Raw genomic sequence first — 22,602 nt, forward strand, 5'->3', positions numbered from 1 at the left:
GTACGGAGCTGTATGTGTGCTGCACTGTGTATCCTGACACGTATGGAGGGTGTACTGAGCTGTATGTGTGCTGCACTGTGTCTTCTGACATGTATGGACGGTGTACGGAGCTGTATGTGTGCTGCACTGTGTCTTCTGACATGTATGGATGGTGTACTGAGCTGTATGTGTGCTGCACTGTGTCTTCTGACATGTATGGACGGTGTACTGAGCTGTATGTGTGCTGCACTGTGTCTTCTGACATGTATGGAGGGTGTACTGAGCTGTATGTGTGCTGCACTGTGTATACTGACATGTATGGACGGTGTACTGAGCTGTATGTGTGCTGCACTGTGTCTTCTGACATGTATGGATGGTGTACGGAGCTGTATGTGTGCTGCACTGTGTCTTCTGACATGTATGGACGGTGTACTGAGCTGTTTGTGTGCTGCACTGTGTCTTCTGACATGTATGGATGGTGTACTGAGCTGTATGTGTGCTGCACTGTGTCTTCTGACATGTATGGATGGTGTACTGAGCTGTATGTGTGCTGCACTGTGTCTTCTGACATGTATGGACGGTGTACTGAGCTGTATGTGTGTTTCACTGTATTTCCCGATATGTAAACAAATAATGCATTTTGTATGCAGGCCAACCAATCGCAACAGTTGACAACTATCTTCATAATTGATTAGTTGTTTTGGCCCTAGTAACATGTTCCAGCAGCTGCAGCCTTGACCCCCCACCCCGTGACAGCAAGCGGAGGATCTTCCCCCCATGCCTGCTGTCACTATTTGAAAATTACACAGCTGTGCGGGGCTCAGCCACGTCATTTATTCACAGTTTCCTGTGAATGCACAAACTACAAATACCATCATCCAGTGCAGTGCACAGCTTGTAATTCTGAATAGACGGGGAGGTCGCTGATGACCAGCCTCATAGTTCATTTACAAACCTGCAGCTTGTAAACAGTCAGCCCATATGGAGGAACAGGCTGAAAGCTGCAGAGCTTATCTGCAGAAGTCTGGCATTGCACCTCTAATCCACTGATCACGGGTGCAATGCTTTCCAGGTTCCTTAAGGAAAAATAATAAATGCACATTTTTTTTCCCGAAAAGAAAAATGTGCATTTATTATGTTTTCCTAAAAAGTGAACTTCTCCTTTAAGCTGGCTATGAATGGGCCTAAATTCAGCTGGTACAGCCGAATGTCGATCTGTGTGTGATCATTCCCGTTTTGTTTAGCCAACAGATAACCTCCCCCCATCCAAACAAGATGAAAGAAGGAAACCCCAACCCTCCCACTACTCCACACCCGCTGAGACAATGGGTTCTTCCAGGGGCACCCACAGTTATCAGAATACACTAATAGGGGGCTGCAGTGGATTGGCTGCAGCTGTTGATCAAGAAAAGCTTTTCAACACGTTCCATCGATACAAATCAATCAAACAACTGACATCGGTCAAGTGGTCCCTACTGAACCAGCCAAATATTGACTAGCGTATGACCAGCTCATGTGTCCATGAGACCAAATGCACTTCCATAATGAAAGTAGTGTCAGGCACATACTGGTCCATGGGCGTCCGCAAGGGGGGGGGGCTAAGTGCTCCTCCCTCCTCCCTGGAATTTGCCTGGCCTACTCTAAAGGGGATCTATGGGGATCTTGGCCTGCTCTAAAAGGGGTCATATTGGCTATATGTATATATGTATATATATATATATATATATATTTTTTTTTTTGTTTATTCTTTGCAGGGAGAGCCTGGAGTACCTGGTGGTGCAGGAAAACCTGGTAGCACAGGGAATATAGCTGGAAATTTAAGACTAAAGAAAGGTCTATAGGGACCCTGGCCTGCTCTAAAGGGGGATTTATGGGGGACCCTGGCCTGGTCTGCTATAAAGGGGGATCTATGGGGACCCTGCTGTAAAGGGGATCTATGGGGGATCCTGCCATAAAGGGGATCTATGGGGGACCCTGGCCTGCTCTAAAGGGGATCTATGGGGATCCTGCTGTAAATGGGATCTATGGGGGACCCTGGCCTGCTCTAAAGGGGATCTATGGGATCCTGCTGTAAAGGGGATCTATGGGGGACCCTGGCCTGCTCTAAAGGGGGATCTATGGGGACCCTGCTGTAAAGAGGATCTATGGGGGACCCTGCTGTAAAGGGGATCTATGGGGGACCCTGGCCTGCTCTAAAGGGGGATCTATGGGGACCCTGGCCTGCTCTAAAGGGGGATATATGGGGGCCAAAAAGGGTGGAGCATGGGTCACCTTAAAATGAAGTTTTACGATCGCCCATGTACTGGTCACAAATGGCAAATGGAAGGTCCGGGAGCTAACAAAGCACCCTTTGCATCCTGCTAGCACATTTTACCCTATGGCTTTTTTGGAGTGGTAAAAAAAAATACCATAGAGTGAAACTCATCATCAGCAGGATGCATAGGTTGCTGCATTAGGACTTTTTGTTTGTGACCCTTATGTATACGATGCTCCTTCTATTATTTATGAATGGTCCTACGAACAATGATTTGTCTAAGGAGACCGCTAAGACTCACCCTGTTCCTGTTACATCTGGTTACTTTTAACGGGACTTGGAGGTCCATTTCATACACAAATGCAATCATTCCTGCAGTATTCCTGTTGCATAAACTCTCTTCACCAATCTGGTCACATTTCTTTATGCCATGTGCAGATGCAACATTATATTCAATGCCGTAAAGCACTTTCACAAGGACACTGATACAGTCATTACAGAACTTTATATGAGCATTTATCACATTACAGATATTTTTAGATGCACTTCAACATCCTTCTGCACAAGAGTTCTTCACAGTCTAACAGCAGTACCTTTATATATCACTTTTGGTTGATGAATATGTCCTCCTGTTGTGGGTGTCTATAATCTGTATCATTGTATAGACATATACTCCAAATACTTTTCTTGTCCTTGTTTAGAGTTGAACTATTTTTGAAACATGACAATTCTTATATTGTTGTAAGCTGGCACTTGTGGCTAAGATTATATTCTGAATTTATAGACTGTTTAACCGGTTGCCGACCACACGCCGTATATTTAATGCGGCAGTGTGGCTCTCCCAGGAAAACCGACGTAGGGCTATGTCAGTCGCGCGCCTGCAGCTAGGAGGCGAGCGCGCGCCGCTGGTGGCGCGCTCCCGCCCCCGCTCATCAGCGGGGAAGCCGATGCACGGGTCAGGTGGCTCTAAATGCTACCTGACACCCGAGATCGTTTCCCGCTGAGAGAGAAGGACGGTTGGCTGTTGTAAACACAGCTGACCGTTCTTCTCCCTGGAATGATCACAGAGCCCCTGTGATCCTTCTATATAGAATCACAGGTCTCTATGGTTATTCCACAAGCCACGCCCCCCCCCCCCCCCCCACAGTTAGAATCATGCCCCTAGGTACACATTTAACCCCTTGATCACTCACACTCTGAACCCTTTCCCTGCCAGTGTCAGTATTACAGTAACAGTCCATATTTTTAGCACTGATTACTGTAGTAATGTCACTAGTCCCCCCCAAAAGTGTCAAAAATGTCAGTCAGGGGTCCGATCTGTCCGCTGCAATGTCGCAGTCCAGCACAAAATCGCAGATCGCCGCCATTACTAGTAAAAAAAAAAAAAAAAACAATAAAAATGACAAATATTTCCCAAGGTTAGTAGACGCAATAACTTTTGCGCAAACCAATCAAAATACGCTTATTGCGATTTTTTTTACCAAAAATATGTAGCAGAAAACAAATTGGCCTACAATGTTAAAAAATTTAGATTTTTACATTTTTTTTGGGGAATGTTATATAGCAGAATGTGAAAAATAGTTTTTTTTTCAGAATTGTCGCTCTTTTTTTGTTTATAGTGCAAAAAATAGAAATCGCACAGGTGATCAAATACCACCAAAAGAAAGCTCGATTTGTGGGGGAAAAAGGAACAGCAATTTTATTTAGGTACAGTGTGGCACGACTGCGCAATTGTCCGTTAAATTAACGCAGTGCCGAATCGCAAAATATGGCCTGGTCATTTAGGGAGAAAATCTTCCAGTCCAGAAGTGGTTAAGGAAGGCAAACATCTGGCTGGGTTGCTAGCCCTTAGACAGCACTGAAGGATGCAATCCTGGAGAGTCTTCTCTATATAACTTCACGGATCACTGGTATGTGCACCAATGTTTGAAGTATTATTATTATACAGGATATATATAGCGCCAACAGTTTACACAGCGCTTTACAATATAAAAGGGAGACAATACAGTTACGTTCCAATAAAATACAAGAAGATTAAGATTAAGGATTAGTTTCTCCTTAGTACACCAATGAACGCCTATGAGGTGTCTATGATAAACATCTTATCAAACTGAATGATTGCTTCTTGAATAGTTTTTTCATGCTAAATAAAGATTACAAATACTCCTTGAAAAAACAAGCAAGAGGCTTCTATGGGGTATTTTCAATTCAAATAACGTTCGACTTGTGTAATACCACATATTTCAGACTTTTAACCTCTTCAATACAGGGCCCTTTCACCCCCTTCCTGCCCAGACCAATTTTCAGCTTTCAGCTCTGTCACACTTTGAATGACAATACGTTATGCAACGCTGTGCCCAATCACATTTTTTGATCATTTTTTTTCACACAAATAGAGCTTTCTTTTGATGGTATTTAATCACCACAGTTTTTTTTTGTTTTTTTTGCAATATAAGAGAAAAAAGAGCGAAACTTGTGAAAAAAAAACTGTTTATAGTTTTTATTATAAAATTTTGCAAGTATTTTTTTTTTTAATAAATTTGGGCCAAAATGTATACTGCTACATATCTTTGGTAAAACATAACCCAAATTAGTGGCTATTATTTAGTCTGTGTGAAAGTTATAGAGTCTACAAACTATGGTGCCAATCATTAAAAATTGATCACACCTGATGTACCGACGGCCTATCTAAATTCTTGAGGCCCTGAAATGTCAGGACAATACAAATATCCCCCAAATTACCCCTTTTTGGAAAGTAGACATTCCAGGCTATTTAGTAAGAGACATGGTAAGTTTTTTGAAGTTGTAATTTTTTCACACAATTCTTGGGAAAATGAAGAAATACATTTTTTTTATTTTTTTATACAAAATTGTCATAATAAAAAGTTATTTCTCACACACAGCATATGCTTACTTGCAAATACACCCCAAAACACACTGTGGTACTCCTTTTGAGTATGGCAATACCACATTTGTGAGACTTTTACACAGCCTGGCCACATACAGAGGCCCAACATTCAAGGAGCACCGTCAGGTGTTCTAGAAGCATAAATTACACATATAATTTTCTAACGGCCTATCACAGTTTTGAAGGCCCTGGAGCACCAGGACAGCAGAATTTACCACAAAATGACCCTATTTTGGAAAGCAAACCCCCCAATGTATATTCTATGAGGCATAATGAGTCTTTTGAACTTGTAATTTTTTTCCACATGTTTTTAGAAAATATGGAAAGAAAATGAAAACTTTTTTTTTTTTTTACACAAAAGTTGTCAATTTATAAGATATTTCTAACACATAGCATGTACATAGCAAACATTACACCTCAAACTACATTCTGCTACTCCTCCTGAGTATGGTGATACCACATGTGTGAGACTTTTACACAGCCTGGTCACATACAGAGGCCCAACATCTAAGTAGCACCTTCAGACATTCTAGGAGCATAAATTACACATCTAATTTCATTACAACCAATAACACTTTTGAAGGCCCTGGAGCACCAGGACAATAGACCCCATTTTGGAAAGCAGACACCCCAACGTATAATCTATGAGGCATGGGCTGCAGATAGGTACTCTGACGGGCTGCAGACAGGTACACTGATCAGCTGCAGAAAGGTACTTGAGTACTCTGATGGGCTGCAGAGAGGTACTTGGGTACGTTCTCTGATGGGCTGCAGAGAGGTACTCAGGCACTCTGGGCTGGAGACAGGTACTCAGGTACTCTGATGGGCTGCAGATAGGTACTCGGGTACTCTGATGGTATTCGGGTACTCTGACGGGCTGGAGACAGGTACTCGGGTACTCCGATGACGGTTACTCGGGTACACTGATGGGTTGGTGACAGGTACTCGGGTACTCTGAGGGGTTGTGACAGGTACTCAGGTATTTTGATGGGCTGTTGACAGGTACTTTGATGGCTTGGTGACAGGTCCTCTTTATTAGTGGGCAATCAGTGTGCTTTACTTTGTGCTGTAAAGGTAACTAGCTGTTACCACAATCTCCTCCTCACACAGGATCGGTGTGTGAGGAGGAGAGCCTGGTAACAGCTAGTTACCGCGGGTTTGTTTACATTCTGTGACCGGCTGTCATTGGACACAGCCGGTCACATGGTAAAGAGCTATTTTTATTGGCTCTTTACACTGATCAGGGATGGGCTGTGTTCCAAAGGAAACATGCCTCACCCACGATTGCTGCGCTGCACGCTCCCGGGGGCGCGGGAGAGCAGCGAGAACGAGCGGACATCATATGGCGTCCGCCCTGAGGGAGAAAGCGTTCCTGCGGGGTTATTTTACAATGCGCCGGTAGGGGAATGGTTAAACAAATTAATGAAAAAAACCTGTACATGAGTGGGTAAACCCGTTTTTTTGCAACCTACACTGCTAGAACCTGTAGTACCTTAAAATGCAAAAGGGGCACATATAAGATCTATCTGGCTATATTGCTATGTACTTTATTTTGTTTGGCATGTATTTACATTTTTTTTCAATAAAAAAAAAACATTTTTTTTTGTTTCCTTGGCACACCGTATATATATTTATAGTGGCCCATCAGTAAGACATGAAATGGGTTACAAGGAGCATTGTGGTAAAACAAACTCATAGTAGTTACAATCAGAATGAGAATCTTTATTCCCCAAATATGGGGAAAAGAGATATAGGTCAATCAGACACAGCAATTATGTAGACCAGGGGTGTCAAACTCAAACAATGGCATTATGGTTGCCCTCAAAGGGCCAGTTGTATCTGTAAGACTAGATTTCCAGAGCACCCCACCCCCCTTACATCAGCTGTCAAGAGCCCCTCACCATCAGAAGTCAAGTGTCCCCCGCCGTCCCTTTCATCATGGTTGTCATGGTCTTACCTTCTTGCTGTTCTCCTTCGTTTGACATGTGCTGGCGGCCATCTTGGTTTCTGGGTTTCTTGTAGCCTCCCACCCTGCGGCTCCTCCTTCCCACTGGGAGGAGCTGGATGCCTAGCTCATATATATAGGTGGTCTGTGGCTTCAGTTCCCTGCTTGGTCCTCCTGTGCTCACATGCTTTGTCTGACTACCCTGCTGGTTCCTGATCCTGGCTTCGTCTGACTACCCTGCTGGTTCCTGATCCCGGCTTCGTCTGACTACCCTGCTGGTTCCTGATCCCGGCTTCGTCTGACTACCCTCCTGGTTTCTGACCTCTGGCTTCGCAAGGACTCTGCTTCGGTTTCACCATCCGTTTGGACTTTTGCTTTACAGCTTGATTTTCAATAAAGCCTTCTTATTTTCACTTATCTGTTGTTGTACGTTTGGTTCATGGTTCCGTGACATTAGGACCAAGCCATGAATTCTGACGGTACAGGGCCATCCTCGCTACCCACGCTGGTTGCCAGACTTGATCAGCAGGATCACCTGTTGGGTCGGTTCGCCGTGGCGTTGCAAACCCTGCTTGAACGCACGGTACCACAGGCCATGAATTCTGACGGTACAGGGCCATCCTCACTACCCACGCTGGTTGCCAGACTTGATCAGCAGGATCACCTGTTGGGTCAGTTCGCCGTGGCGTTGCAAACCCTGCTTGAACGCACGGCTCATTTCGCTCCCGTTGCCGATGGGTCGGTTGTCGCTCCTGGGCCCGCTCCTACTGCCGCTCCGGTTGTTGCGCCAGAGTCTACCCCGACACCTGTTGTTGCGCCTGCGGTGTTTCGGGGTATGTCCGGTTCTGCCCCCCTTCCACAGCGCTTTGGGGGAGAGCCAACTCAGTGCCGAGGTTTCCTTAACCAGGTGGGAATTTATTTCGAGTTGCTGCCACATGCCTTTCCTACTGAGAGATCAAAGGTGGGCTTCTTAATCTCGCTGCTCTCGGACAAGGCCTTGGCCTGGGCCAGCCCTTTATGGGAGAACAACAATCAGGTGGTTGCCGAGTTTTCCGGTTTTGTTGCTTCTCTTCGGAAGGTATTCGATGTGCCGGCTCGTGCTGCCTCTGCTGCGAAGCTCCTTATGTCCATCAGACAGGGTTCACGATCCGTAGCTGAATACGCCATTGAGTTTCGTACCCTGGCAGCAGAGGTGGGCTGGAATAATGAGGCTCTGGTCGCTGCTTTCTCTCATGGTCTCTCGGATGCCTTGAAGGATGAGGTTGCAGCTAAGGACCTACCAGTGGAGCTTGAGCCTCTTATTTCTTTCCTGATTTTGATTGACACCAGACTCAGGGAGAGACCTTCCTTTAAGGAGAGTCTGCGGAGGCCTCCTAACAGATTGGCGCCTACCTTTGCTGTCCCACCCGTGCCTCCCTCTCCTCCCACGCCTCCTGGGGATGACTTGTCTGGGGGTGAACCCATGCAGCTGGGGTTTGCTCGCCTGTCCGAGGGGGAGAGGGTACTCCGGAGACGCGAGGGCCGATGCATGTACTGTGGTCTCGGTGGGCATTTTCGGTTGGCATGTCCGAACCGTCCGGGAAACGCTCGCACCTGAGATCCTGTCGGGGGCAGATCTTGGGTGGAGTCTCCTCTTCCCCGGTTTCCCGTGTTGACAAACCACTGATCACTGTTGTCCTCTCCTGGGTCAGGGGCTCGGTGACGACCCAGGCGTTGGTGGACTCTGGTGCTGGTGGTTTGTTCATTGATAGTGTGTTCGCTGCCGCCAATTCCATTCCTCTGCAGGCTCGAGGTTCTCCTCTGGCTCTTGAGGCGATAGACGGCAGACCCCTTCTGCCGCCACACGTGACTCATGAGACCCTTCCAGTGGGGTTAGCCATTGGTGCCGTCCACAGAGAGTCGGTCTGCTTCCAGGTTATTTCGTCTCCACACTACTCGGTGGTCTTGGGGTACCCCTGGCTTCAGAAGCATAATCCGATTTTCGATTGGAGATCGGCCGAGATCCTCTCGTGGTCACCGCAGTGTGGGGCTAGTTGCATCCATGGGCCTGTCAAGTTGCTGTGTACTTCCTCGGACTCTCTGTTGCCTCCTGAATACGAGGAGTACCGGGATGTATTCGATAAGGTGCGCGCGGTTGCCCTACCTCCGCACCGCCCATACGATTGTGCCATCGAGTTACAATCTGGTGCCGTTCCTCCTCGTGGCAAAGTCTATCCACTGTCGGTAGCGGAGAATGAGGCCATGGAGGAGTACGTGAGGGAGGCGCTTTCACGCGGACACATTCGCAAATCCTCGTCCCCGGCAGGGGCTGGATTTTTCTTTGTGAAAAAGAAGGGCGGTGAGTTGAGGCCTTGCATCGATTACAGGGGTCTCAATCGCATCGCGATCAAGAACGCTTACCCGATACCCTTGATTTCCGAGCTGTTCGATCGCCTTAAAGGGGCCACGGTCTTTACCAAACTCGACCTGAGGGCGGCATATAACCTCGTAAGGATCAAGGCGGGCGATGAGTGGAAGACCGCGTTTAACACCAGGACCGGTCATTATGAATCCTTGGTTATGCCCTTTGGGCTGTGTAATGCGCCCGCAGTCTTTCAGGAATTCATCAACGATGTTTTCCGTGACCTGTTGCAGCAGTGTGTGGTGGTCTATTTGGATGACATCTTGGTATACTCTGAGTCCATGGAGACCCACATTCTGGATGTCAAACGAGTGTTGCAACGGTTACGAGAGAACAAGCTGTTCGGTAAGCTTGAGAAATGCGAATTTCACCGATCCCAGGTAACCTTCTTAGGTTACATCATTTCCGCTGAGGGGTTCTCCATGGATCCTGAGAAGGTTTTGGCTGTCTTACAGTGGCCCCATCCCAGTGGTCTTCGCTCCCTGCAGCGCTTTTTGGGCTTCGCCAATTATTATCGGAAGTTCATCAGGGACTTTTCCATGCTGGCCAAGCCTCTCACGGATCTGACCAGGAAGGGCAGTAATTCCCAGGTCTGGCCGCCCGAGGCCATCCAAGCTTTTGAGGCTCTAAAGTCCGCCTTTGTGTCGGCTCCGATTCTGTCGCATCCCAACCCTGGGTTGCCCTTTGTCCTCGAGGTGGACGCGTCTGAGACGGGAGTAGGCGCCCTTCTGTCTCAGCGTAGAACACCAGAGGGTCCTCTGCTTCCTTGTGGGTTTTACTCCCGGAAACTGTCTTCCGCAGAGTGCAACTACCAGATTGGTGACAGGGAGTTATTGGCCATCGTGCAGGCTCTTAAAGAATGGAGGCACTTGCTCGAGGGTTCGGTGGTTCCGGTCCTCATCCTGACGGACCACAAGAATCTGACCTACCTTTCTGAGGCCAAGAGATTGACACCACGTCAGGCCAGATGGGCCCTGTTCTTGTCACGTTTTAATTACGTGGTCTCCTACCTACCCGGTTCCAAGAACATCAGGGCGGATGCCTTATCACGGCAGTACTCCGACCTGTCCAGGGAGGAGTCGATTCAGACTTCGGTCATACCTCCGAATTAGATCCTGGCCGCCATTCGCACCAGCTTGACCTCTCCCCTGGGTGAGCAGATTTTGGCGGCTCAATCTGGTGCTCCCTCTGGGTGCCCCAACGGCAGATGTTTTGTGCCTGAGGAGTTGCGCACTCGGTTGTTGCGAACCTACCATAACTCCAAGACCGCGGGGCATCTTGGAAAGAATCAGCTGTCCTGGGCTGTTTCACGTCTGTTCTGGTGGCCTTCCCTACGTTCCGACATCGCCGCATATGTAGCGGCATGCTCCGTTTGTGCCCAGAGTAAGTCCCCTCGGCACCTTCCGTTGGGCCTTCTGCAACCCTTAGCCACCGGGGAGCGCCCATGGTCACACCTGGGGATGGATTTCATTGTGGACCTCCCTGCATCCCGAGGCCATACGTTCATTCTCATGATTGTGGATCGGTTTTCCAAAATGTGCCACTGTGTTCCTCTCAAGAAGTTACCCTCTGCACAGGAGTTGGCCACGATTTTTGCCAGGGAGGTCTTCCGGTTGCACGGTTTGCCCAAGGAGATTGTGTCGGATCGGGGGAGTCAGTTTGTGTCCAGGTTCTGGCGCGCCTTTTGCTCCCAGTTGGGGATTCATCTCTCCTTCTCCTCGGCCTACCACCCTCAGTCCAATGGGGCCGCAGAACGATTCAATCAGGCCTTGGAGCAATTCCTTCGTTGCTATGTCTCCGATCACCAAGACAATTGGGTTGACCTCCTGCCTTGGGCTGAGTTTGCCAGGAACACGGCGGTGAACTCTTCCTCTGGGACGTCTCCCTTCATGGCCAACTTTGGGTTCCAACCTGCCGTGTTACCGGAGGTATTCTCTCCCCAGGATATTCCGGCTGTGGAGGATCACCTTTCCGTCCTACGTGCTTCTTGGGTACAGATCCAGAAGTCCCTTGATGTCTCTGCGCAGCGCCAGAGACTCCAGGCTGATCGCAGACGAGCGCCTGCTCCTTCCTACCAGGCCGGAGACCGTGTATGGTTGTCCACCCGCAACCTCAACCTTCGAGTGCCCACTCCCAAGCTGGCGCCTCGCTTTGTTGGTCCCTTCCGAGTGCTTCGCAGGGTAAACCCGGTAGCCTATGCCCTTGCGCTTCCTCCTGGCATGCGGATCTCCAACGTGTTTCATGTCTCCCTGTTGAAGCCACTGGTGTGTAATCGTTTCACTTCCTCGGTTCCTCGGCCTCGTCCGGTCCAAGTGGGCAATTGAGAGGAGTATGAGGTGAGCAATATCCTGGACTCACGCCTGGTCCGCGGTCGGGTGCAGTTTTTGGTTCATTGGCGTGGTTATGGTCCAGAGGAGCGTTCCTGGGTTCCCTCCGCAGATGTCCATGCTCCTGCCTTGCTCCGAGCCTTCCACGCACGCTTCCCTCAGAAACCGTTCTTTACTCCGCGGAGGAGGGGCCCTTAAGGGGGAGGTACTGTCATGGTCTTACCTTCTTGCTGTTCTCCTTCGTTTGACATGTGCTGGCGGCCATCTTGGTTTCTGGGTTTCTTGTAGCCTCCCACCCTGCGGCTCCTCCTTCCCACTGGGAGGAGCTGGATGCCTAGCTCATATATATATAGGTGGTCTGTGGCTTCAGTTCCCTGCTTGGTCCTCCTGTGTTCACATGCTTCGTCTGACTACCCTGCTGGTTCCTGATTCTGGCTTCGTCTTACTACCCTGCTGGTTCCTGATCCTGGCTTCGTCTGACTACCCTGCTGGTTCCTGATCCCGGCTTCCTCTGACTACCCTCCTGGTTCCTGACCTCTGGCTTCGCAAGGACTCTGCTTTGGTTTCACCATCCGTTTGGACTTTTGCTTTACAGCTTGATTTTCAATAAAGCCTTCTTATTTTCACTTATCTGTTGTTGTACGTTTGGTTCATGGTTCCGTGACAATGGTGCACCCCCCTTACCTTGTGCTGCTGCCAAGAAGAAAGTGGGGGCAGAGCTAGGAAGCAGAAAGGGCAGGTTCTGGAGGAGGACCAGAGGAGGGCTGGAGTCAGCTGTTGGAGACTGCTGAATACTAAGACAGGAGGGGGCAGAGATGAGGGAATGCTGTGGCTGCACTGAGAAGCACAGGATCTGTAGCAGGAGTTAGGAGGTTTGTCTTCTTCACTACTGCCAACTGCTGAAACAGGGAGGCAAAGACAGGCTTTTCCGTGGCTGCACAAAGCAGCGTAGGATCTGGAGGAGTTCTGTCCTCCTCTCTGCTGCTAAATGCTGAGACAAGGTGGGGGTGGAGACGAGGGGAGTGCCACAGCTGCAGGAGAGGTGCGAGGGCCACATGAAAGGGTCTGGGAAGCCGCATTCAGCCCGCGGGCATTGTGTTTGACACTACACTGTGATCTAGACAATACAGTGTAAGCGAGGAACGAGGTGGCACCCTATCTGTAATAATAGTCCAGAACCTCTTCCTGGGGAAGCATATAATCACAATTTTAATTTTTTTAATATATTTTTCCTTTTTTTGTCTTGTCATTTTGGATGTCTACATGTAGATTCGCTTTTAGATAAAAAAGCAAAAAAGATAATGGGATTTTTGACTTACTGTAAAATCCATTTCTCTGATGTTCATTGACGGACACAGCTTCTGATCTTCTTAACCATTGGGTTATACTACCCCTAAAGGAGTAGAACACTAGGCAGAAAAAGAACATGACTATGCTTATAGACAGTCCCAGGAGATATACTCCATCTCTCTGCTATAGGTGCTCAGTTTTGTTACAAGCAGTGTCAGAAGTAATACAACTCCATAGAGGGGTGGGTGCTGTGTCCATCAATGAACATCAAAGAAATTTATTTTAGGGTAAGTCAAAAATCCCATTTTCTCTTTCGCTCATTGATACAGGTCTTGATCTTCTTAACCATTGGGACATCCCAAAGCAGTGTCAAACATGAGGGGTGGGAACAGCAAGAAAAAACAACTGGAGCCCGCCTGAAAAAACATTACACCCCCAAGCCCCCTAAACAGCAACCTGCAAAACCTTTGCGGCCGAAAGAGGCATCCGCAGATGCCAACACATCTACTTTATAACATTTTGTGAAAGTGTGCATCGCTGACTAACTGACGTCTGATGATGGGAGGCTCAAGAAGCACTGAGCGCTCACGTAGAGTGCGCCTTCACAGGGAAATGGGGAACCTGACCCTTAATCGAATGTAGATTGTGACACCAATATACATATTTGTTATGTCTAATAGTCAAATGTCTAATAAAAGGACAGCAGAACTGTCAGTACACACCTGTGGCTTGTAGTGGATACAAGATTTATAATCCTCCTTAGCAAGTCTTTAGGCTCCGTTTGGAAATTCTGTTTTGCCATCAAAAGAACCTTTTCAACATTCATTTCATGAAGGATTCTCATCACCTGACAAGCAAATGGAAAAATGTCGTTGTGAAAATCAACCAAAAAGCTTTTCATGGTAAATATTTGATTGTTGCATATATTATCCAGGTCTCATCTCACCAGGAGGCATAAATAAATGGTGCTAAAGCTCGACATTATCACTGCATGCTTTTGAATATATGTAATTTATATATAAATATATATATATATTAAATTATATACAGATGCAAAAAGTACAGGATGTAATTTTGGATGAATATAAATGAAGCCCTGCCACTTTGCGATTTGGAAGAGCTGTGATTCTGAACATGATTCCAAATCACGCAGGAATCACTGCAAAACACACACACAAACATGGTGCAATTTTGCCAGCTATTGTCACGTGACAGAATCGCATGGCAATCAAGGCAAAATGCACCTTTAAAAACACATGATTCTTAATACCCAAAAAAGGAGTAGAGGCTTCTTTTGGGTGAAAAGCGCACATAGGGAGCCCCATTCAAGTAAATGGGCTGCCCTTTGTGCAACATGCAGGCTCGTGCTTTGAAAATTGGGTTAGGAACACTCATTCCTGCTAAGCGTAGTGTGAATGGGACTTAAAGCTGAAAACCTGGGTAAATAAATACTGTCTAAGCATAAAAGTTATGTGTATTCATCTTTGAACATTCATGCTCTTTGTGTCGGTCTTCCAGATCTGTGAAGTCTTCCAGTATGAAACAACTCTTGAACTGTACATCTGAGCAAGGGCTCTTTCACACGGTTCGCCTCCGTAGGCGGATCCGTGCTGCTCAGCGGGGATTGATCCGCGATCCCCGCTGAGCCGGCGGATGACAGCTCCATCTCCGCTTGCAGTGCGGAGAGGGAGGTGTCACAGCCCCCGGTGCGCTCTATGGGAAATCGGATGAGAGCGGACCGCCTGTCCGCTGTCTCATCCGATCCCATCCGATCCCCAGGATGGATGGAAAATAGGGTTTCCATCCGTCCAGATTTCACGGACAGGATCGGATGTCACCGCTGACATCCGCTGCTCCATAGGGCTGAATGGGGCATCCGATCAGATCCGCCTAAAAAACTGACAGGCGGATCTGATCGGACCGCCCGTGTGAAAGAGCCCCAAGAGCTTCCTGTAATAAAGACTAATTACTGCTGCTCTTCTTCCTTATGGAGGTTGAAAGGTCTTGCCCCCCCCCCCCCCCTCTAATTTTCTGCATGCAGCCTGTAGTGGGAGGACCTGCTGGGTCCTGCAAACTGATTTGCTCTTTGCACAAACTATGTGCTGCCCTGTAATCATGTCACCGCTACTAACATGGTCATTTCTTGGTTTCCAATGGAGTTTTTATGCACATATTTGGACTAAGAGACTAAGCTCCACAATGGGCAGATGTTGTTGCTCAATGCAAAATGTGTTTCTCGGATACATCAAAACTGATGACTTGATTTCAAGCCTTATACTTTAGAACCAGTAAAGCCATATCTTGTACTGATAAAGGGTAAAAAGCCAGCAACATCCAACTGCAAGTTGGTAATACTGGATCTGCAAAACTATGGATATATCAGTGCTATAAGACAATGGTTTTGGACGAACTTAGGGCTAGAAGAGACAAAAAGGAATGATTTGCATGACTTTGTCCATTTACCTATAAGCAAACAGACTGTTTGTAAGTAGGACTTTGTAAGTGAAGTTGCACTTTGCAAGGGAAATTTCCCCAGAGCTTAATGAATGTGGTGTGATATCACTTACCAAAGAATACCCAATGCTTGGAAAATGTAAAAAAAAAAGAAGTAATTTTTGACTTACAGTAAAATCTATTTCTCTGATGTTCATTGACAGACACAGCTCATGATCTTCTTAACCATTTGGTTATACTGCCCTCTATAGGAGTAGGACACTAGGCAGAATAAAAATATGGCTATGCCTATGGGCAGTCCCAGGGGGTATACTCCCTCTCTCTGCTATAGACAATCAGTTTTGGTACAAGCAGTGTCATAAGAATTACACGTCAATGAACATCAGAGAAATGGATTTTACAGTAAGTCAAAAATCCCATTTTCTCTTTTGTTTATTGAGGGACCCACTTTTGATCTTCTTAACCATTGGGACGTCCCAAAGCAGTATTAAACATGATGAGGGGTAGGAACAGCAAAAAATTAATTCCCAAGGCTAACTATAGCCAACCAGGTAAACAGGAGCTCAACCAAAACAACTGGAGCTCACCTGAAAAAAACAACACACCCTCAAAGAGGACCAGGTCCTCTAAACAGCAGCCTGAAAAACCTTGCGGCCAAAGGAAGCATCTGCAGATGCCAACACATCCACTTTATAGAACCTTGTGAAAGTGTGCACCGACGACCAGGTGACTGCCTTGCAAACCTGCGTCACTGAGAAGGCCAAGGAGGCACTGAGCGCCCGAGTAGAATGCGCCTTGATAGGGAAAGGAGGAACCTGACCCTTGAAGGAATAGGTCTGAATCACCATCCCTCTGATCCATCTGGAAATGGTCACAGAGGAAGCAGACAGCCCTTTCCAAGGCCCATTTGTAAGCACAAATAGTCAGTCTGATTTCTTCAAAGACTCCGTAGCTGCCAGGTACACTCTAATCGCCCTGGACCACATCCAAGGCATGCAAAGCAATTTCCTTCAAAAGTTTTGGCCTGGGACACAGGGAAGGCAACACAATGTCTTCATTCAAATGAAAATCAAAGACAACCTGAGGAAGGAACGACGGACAGGGGCGAAGAACCACCTAGTAAGGTGAACGAAAGGATAACGCCTCTAATTCCGACACCCTGTGTGCAGAGATGAAAGCACCCAAAAAAAACACCTTCTGGGACAGTGTAAGCAGGGGAATCTCCCAAAGATTCTCAAAAGGAGGCTTCCGGAGGACTGAGAGCAAGAAATTGAGGTCCCAAGGTGGCAACAGAGACCGCACTGGAAGGGTCAAGTGCCTAACTCCCTAAAGAAAACTATGCACCAAGGAATATGTGGCTTAGGCCATTGAAAGAAGACCACTAACACCTGACCATTGATAGTACTCAAGGCCAGTTTCTGCTCAACCCCCCGTTGAAGGAAGGTCAAGATCCGAGCCACCGAAAAAAAGAGCGAGGATGAACCCCAAGAGACTCACAACATGTAATGTACGTCCTCCACATACGATGGTAGATCTTCCTAGAAGTAGAATTCCTAGCATTAAACAGCGTTGGAATCACGGACAGCAGATTCCTCTCTGAGAATAAGCTTCCAAGGAAAGTCGGCAACCAGCCGCACCAGATCAGCGTACCAAGCCCGGCGAGGCCAGTCCGGGGCCACTAAGATGGGCAGAAACCCTTCTGCCTCCATCCTACGTAGAAGTCTGGGCAGAAGCATGAGAAGACGTAAATCAAACGATACTGGCCCCACGGGGCCATCAGCACATCTGTGGCGTCCGCCAGAGGATCCCGTGACCGAACCACAAACCTCTGCACCTTTCTGTTGAGCTGGGATGCCAACAGATCCACCTCGGGGATGTCCCACTGGAGACACAACTGATGAAACACCTCTGGATGAAGGGACCACTCCCCTTGGTCCAATCCCTGCCCACTGAGGTAATCCGCCTGCCGGTTTTCCACCCCAGCAATGTTTACGGCGGAAATGGCTGGAACGAACCGTTCTGCCCACCTTAGAATGCCGGCTACATCCATAGCCGCCAGGACACTTCTTGTGCCCCCCTGGTGATTGACATAAGCCACGGCCGTGGCACTGTCTGATTGAATGCGCACTGGACATCCCTGAAGACAATCCGTCCAATGTTCCAGGCACAGTCTGATCGCTCAGAGTACCAAGACATTGATCGGTAGTCTGGACTCTTCCAGTATCCAGACCCCCTGAGCAGATATTTTCCAGAGGAAGTGTCCCCAGTGGGACAGGCTGCCATCCGTTTTGACCACTGTCAAAAACAATGGGAGGAAGGATTTGCCCAGCCGAAGCGCCGCAGAACGAAACCAACCTATTCAGGGACTCTTTCATTCCCCGTCTCAGCCGCATCTGATTGTCCAGAGACTGAGGATTTTTTTCCAATTTAGCCAGAATCTCCCTTGCAGGGACCTTGTATGGAACTGTGCAAAGGTAACCTGGCTCAAAGGTAGACACCATCAGGTCCAGCACCTACATGCAAGTCCGGAGGGATTACCATCTGCTGGACAGCAGGAGACGAATTACAGCCTGCAGTTTCTGAAGTTTTTCCAATGGAAGGAGCACTCTGCCTAAGGCTGAGTCCAGAGTCAGACTCAGATAGTCCAGCTTTGTGGACGGAACCAGAGCAGACTTATGAAAATTCAGAATCCAGCCAAAACACCCTCAAGCTGAATAGATTTCCAGGTTTTTCCACCAGAGCAGTAGAAGACTCCGCCACAAACTAATACTCCTCTCCCACGGAAAAGCGGAGGAAGCGCTGGAGACCAACACATATTGGAATGTGAAGGTACACATCCTTGATGTCGATGGAGGCAAGAAAAAAACCTCTGATGCAGGGAAGCCACCACCGTGCAAATGGACTCCATTCTGAACTTCTGCACCCGCAGAAAGCAGTTCAGCACCTTAAGGTCCAGAATTGGACGCACTTTGCCTTCCTTCCCTGGGGACTGTAAACAGGTTTGAGTAAAACCCCTGAAAACGTTCCAAAGCCAGAACTGGGACCATCATCCTTTAACGTAAAAGGTCTTGCACCACCCCAAAAAGAACCTGTAAGCGGACCGGGGACAGTCTCATGTTGGAATGAAGAACCTGATGAAACTCGATCTTGTAGCCAGACAGAATGACCTCGTACACCCACCTGACTTGTACCAGGGGAGTCCACGGGTCCAGGAACCAGCAAAGACGTCTCTCCACCCCAGATACGGGTGAGGGTGCATCTTCATGCTGAAGGGGCTTTGTCCGTGAGTCTGGAGAAGCCCGCTCTTGACTTGCCAGACCAGGTTCGCTTGGATCCTCCGGAGGAGGCCCCGAAGGGCTCCAATCCCTTGTGAGTCAACCTAGAGGGACGAAAAAAACTTCCTTTGAGCCAAGGAGGGCCGACGTCTACAATGAGGGTCCTTGCCCTTAGTAGCCTACAGAAGAAAGGTACTCTTCCCCCCGTGAGACCTTTAATTATGTCTTCCAGGGTATCACCAAACAGGCAATCTCCTTGAAAGAGAAGATCAGTCAAGGCCTTTTTAGAAGTCTGGTCCGCAAACCAGCCTTTGAGCCAAAAGAAACGCCAAAGGACCACTGCCGAAAAAGAGAGCCGTGTCACTAGTGGAGCCGCATCCAAAGAGACAGCACAGATAAACTGCAGCCCCTGGACCAGCTGGTCTGCCAGCTCAGCAAATGTAGGGGGGGGAGCTACTACCCCTCCAGGACACGGCGCAAAAGCCTAGCCCATTCGGTCAGTCTGCGACACCAGGGCAATGGTAAATACTGGTCTCAGTGCCAAACCACCCAGGGTGTACATATTGCCAGCCACAGCCTCCACCTTCCTGTCAGGCGGGTCCTTAAAGGCCGAGGACTCTTCAACCGGAATCATGGTTGCCTTGTTCAATCTGGAAATCAGAGGGTCCACCATCAGTGGAACAGTCAACTTCTTAAAAAGGGACTCCACAAAGGGGTGTTGCATAGCAAAATCACTTAGGGACCCCAAGGAGACGCTTTGGCCGTCCCCATTATTTAGTGACAATTCTGTCAAAATAAGAGGGGAAAGGGAACACTTTTTCCCCTCTGGATGGCTTGTGCATGCCAAAGGAAACCTGGGCCTCCGCCGCAGCTTCAGCTGCATCCTCCATCTTTAAGGTCTCACGCACAGCTACAATCAGTGTGTCCACCAGCGCCTTTTCATACACGGTTGCAGAAGTGAAGGAACCCTTCTAACTATCTGAGGATTCATGGCACGTGGTCGCAGACCCAGTAGGGTGACCCACGCCCGTGGCCGCCAAATCAAATTCAGGATCTGATGAGACAGATGAGGCAGTGGAAGACGGGGGGCAGCTTTCTGCCAGCCCGTCGCCCAAAAACCACCTCCACTCGGGACACCAAAGACTCCAGAACCACCGTCAATGCACCGATTGGCCTCAGAGAGGGGATCAGGTGGGGAGTTGTGCTCCAAAGACTCCATGAGTCACCAGGGGGATCCCACTAAAAAGTGTAAAACACTGCTAAGGGAAAACACCCATCGCTCTGGCAGCCCACCCAGTTGCCAGCCACAGAGCACCAATCGATTCTCAGTAGAGAGGGAGAGCAGAGGACCCCACCAGACTCACCACCCCACAGAAACTAGGCACTGCAGCTACCAGGAGAATCTGCACTGCACGGATGATCAGGAAATCAAAAGATCCAGGAGTCAGCACCAGGGAATGAGTGGCTCCCACCACCAAAATCGCCGCTCAGAGGGCTCCACTGTCATGGCCGCCGCTATTTTCAATGGGCTACACAAACATGGCCACTGTGCATTAAGCACACAGGCTACAAGAAAATAGCAGCCCCACGCAGCATTACGAGGCTCCCAGGGACCCAGGAGGGATCCCTAGACCTCCAAAACGGCACAGGAAGGAAGGGGGGCCCTTGCAGTAGCCCCCACCAGGTACAGCCCCCCCAGCTGGTCGTCTGGTTCCCGCGGCACACCCCCCTACCCCCATCGCTAGCACAGCACCCTGCCCACACCCTAGATGGTGGACCAGGCCAACCCACAGCCCCAGAGCATTAGTGAAGGGGGGGGCGGATGGCCCACAGGGACCACCAGACTGATGATGGAGGCGCCTTAATGGAAAGGAGGGGAACCCAGGGGTCCTACCTACCTGTTGAGGGGCCCACATCCACCCCAAAACCCTCCATGGGGAAAAGGGGGACAGTTACTTACCATACTAGAAACGAGGTGGGCATTGCTCCAGACAGAACCTCCTCTCCATAAATATGGGGAGCTGTCGGCCAGAAGAAATGCTGTGACTCGGGCCGAGACCCGGTCATATGCGACCTCGTGAGGCGTTTTACTCGCAGGCCAGCCCCCTGTTCGGTGGGGCTATGTCGTGGCCGACCTAGCGTGGAGCTGAGGTCTGCGCGCGCTCGCTGACCAGACTGGGGTGACCACTGGATCTAGATTATCCAGCCCATCCCCAGTCTGGCAGTAAATTGTAGATCTCGCAGGAAAACACCAGGAGAAATAAAAATCTACCTAAAAAGAAAAAATTGCCAGGACCAGAGATTCCAGCAAGGAACTAGGTCCTTACTCCTGACTAGGCATAAAGAAACGGAGTACCTATAGCAGAGAGAGGGAGTATCCCCCTGGGACTGCCCATAGGCGTAGCCAGACTTTTTTTCTGCCTAGTGTCCAACTCCTGTAGGGTGCAATATAACCCAATGGTTAAGAAGATCAGGAGCTGTGTCCGTCAATGAACAAAAGAAAAAACTGAATTATTTGCTAAAACATGATTGGATGATGGAAGCCTGCACAGCTTTACCTCATTCACCAGGCTCTGGGGATAATTCCCTTTCAAAATGAACAGGCTATTTGCCTTTAATATATCAACCCCATTGTGTGTACTGTGTGCAAGATAAGAAAGACACAGCAAGCATGTGTTCACTTTTTTTTTTATGTTGTATACATATACTAATAGTGCATAATACTGTTATATTATTTGCTGTGGTTGTGCAAATACATCCTTGATAACTACAACCCTAATCTGTTATCAGAAAGTGTACAATATTATATTTGTCATCAATTATCTTTCCTACATTGTCTCAGTTGTTAGTACGGTGAGCTTGCAGCTAGCGATCCTCCATGCTTGTAGCTTTTATGATTTGCTGTGTTGCAGGTCCTCTTTGTGCTCCCAGTCCCTCTTTAACCACTTAAGCCCCGGAGGATTTGGCTGCTAAACGACCAGAGGGCATTTTGCGATTCGGCACTGCGTGACTTTAACGGACAATTGCGCGGTCGTGCGACGCTGTACCGAAACGAATTTGGCGTCCTTTTTTTCCCACAAACAGAGCTTTCTTTTGGTGGTATTTGATCACCTGTGCGATTTTTTGATCACGCGCTATAAACAAAAAAAGAGCGTAAATTTTGCAAAAATAGCAATATTTTTCCCTTTTTTTTATATGAAATTCCCCCAAAAAAAAATGTAAAAATCAAAATTTTTTAATATTTTCGGCCAATTTGTTTTATGCTACCTATGTTTGGTAAAAAAAATCGCAAAAAGCGTATTTTGATTGGTTTGCGCAAAAGTTATTGCGTTTACTAACAAAGGGAAAGATTTTTGTCATTTTTGTTGTTTTTTTTTTTAACGCGTAATGGCGGCGATCTGCGATTTTTTTTGCGGTACTGCGACATTGCGGCGGACAGATCGGACCCTTGACTGACATTTTTGACACTTTTGGGGTTACCAGTGACATTTCTACAGTAATCAGTGCTATACATATGCACTATTACTGTAAAAATGCACTGGTAGTGAAGGGGTTAACTTTATTTGAGAGGGAGGGGCTGTGTGTGTCCCTAGGGGCGTGATTCTAACTGTGATTGGCTGTGGCTTCAACTGTATGAGGAGTGATCAATGGATCTACATAGTAGATCCATGTGATCAGCTCTCATACAGAGAGGAGAATGACAGGCAGCTTGTTTACACAAGCTGCCTGACTATCTCCCTCTCCCCCGCCGATCGCAGAGTGGCCGGCG

At 48.2% G+C, this 22,602-nt stretch overlaps 1 protein-coding gene across 2 annotated transcripts in view; it reads right to left on the reverse strand.

Annotated features, from left to right (window-relative positions):
- The window catches only part of THADA (THADA armadillo repeat containing), a 1,178,628-nt gene that overhangs the window by 256,953 nt on the left and 899,073 nt on the right, over positions 1–22,602 (reverse strand). For both annotated transcript variants that reach the window (XM_082249837.1, XM_082249838.1), the window contains exon 33: positions 13,827–13,951. In XM_082249837.1, coding sequence (XP_082105963.1) covers positions 13,827–13,951 — 125 coding nt within the window. The remainder of the gene's footprint in view (positions 1–13,826; positions 13,952–22,602) is intronic.

This window comes from Pelophylax lessonae (assembly GCF_965119305.1).
Source record: "Pelophylax lessonae genome assembly, chromosome: 3".
Taxonomy (NCBI): domain Eukaryota; kingdom Metazoa; phylum Chordata; class Amphibia; order Anura; family Ranidae; genus Pelophylax; species Pelophylax lessonae.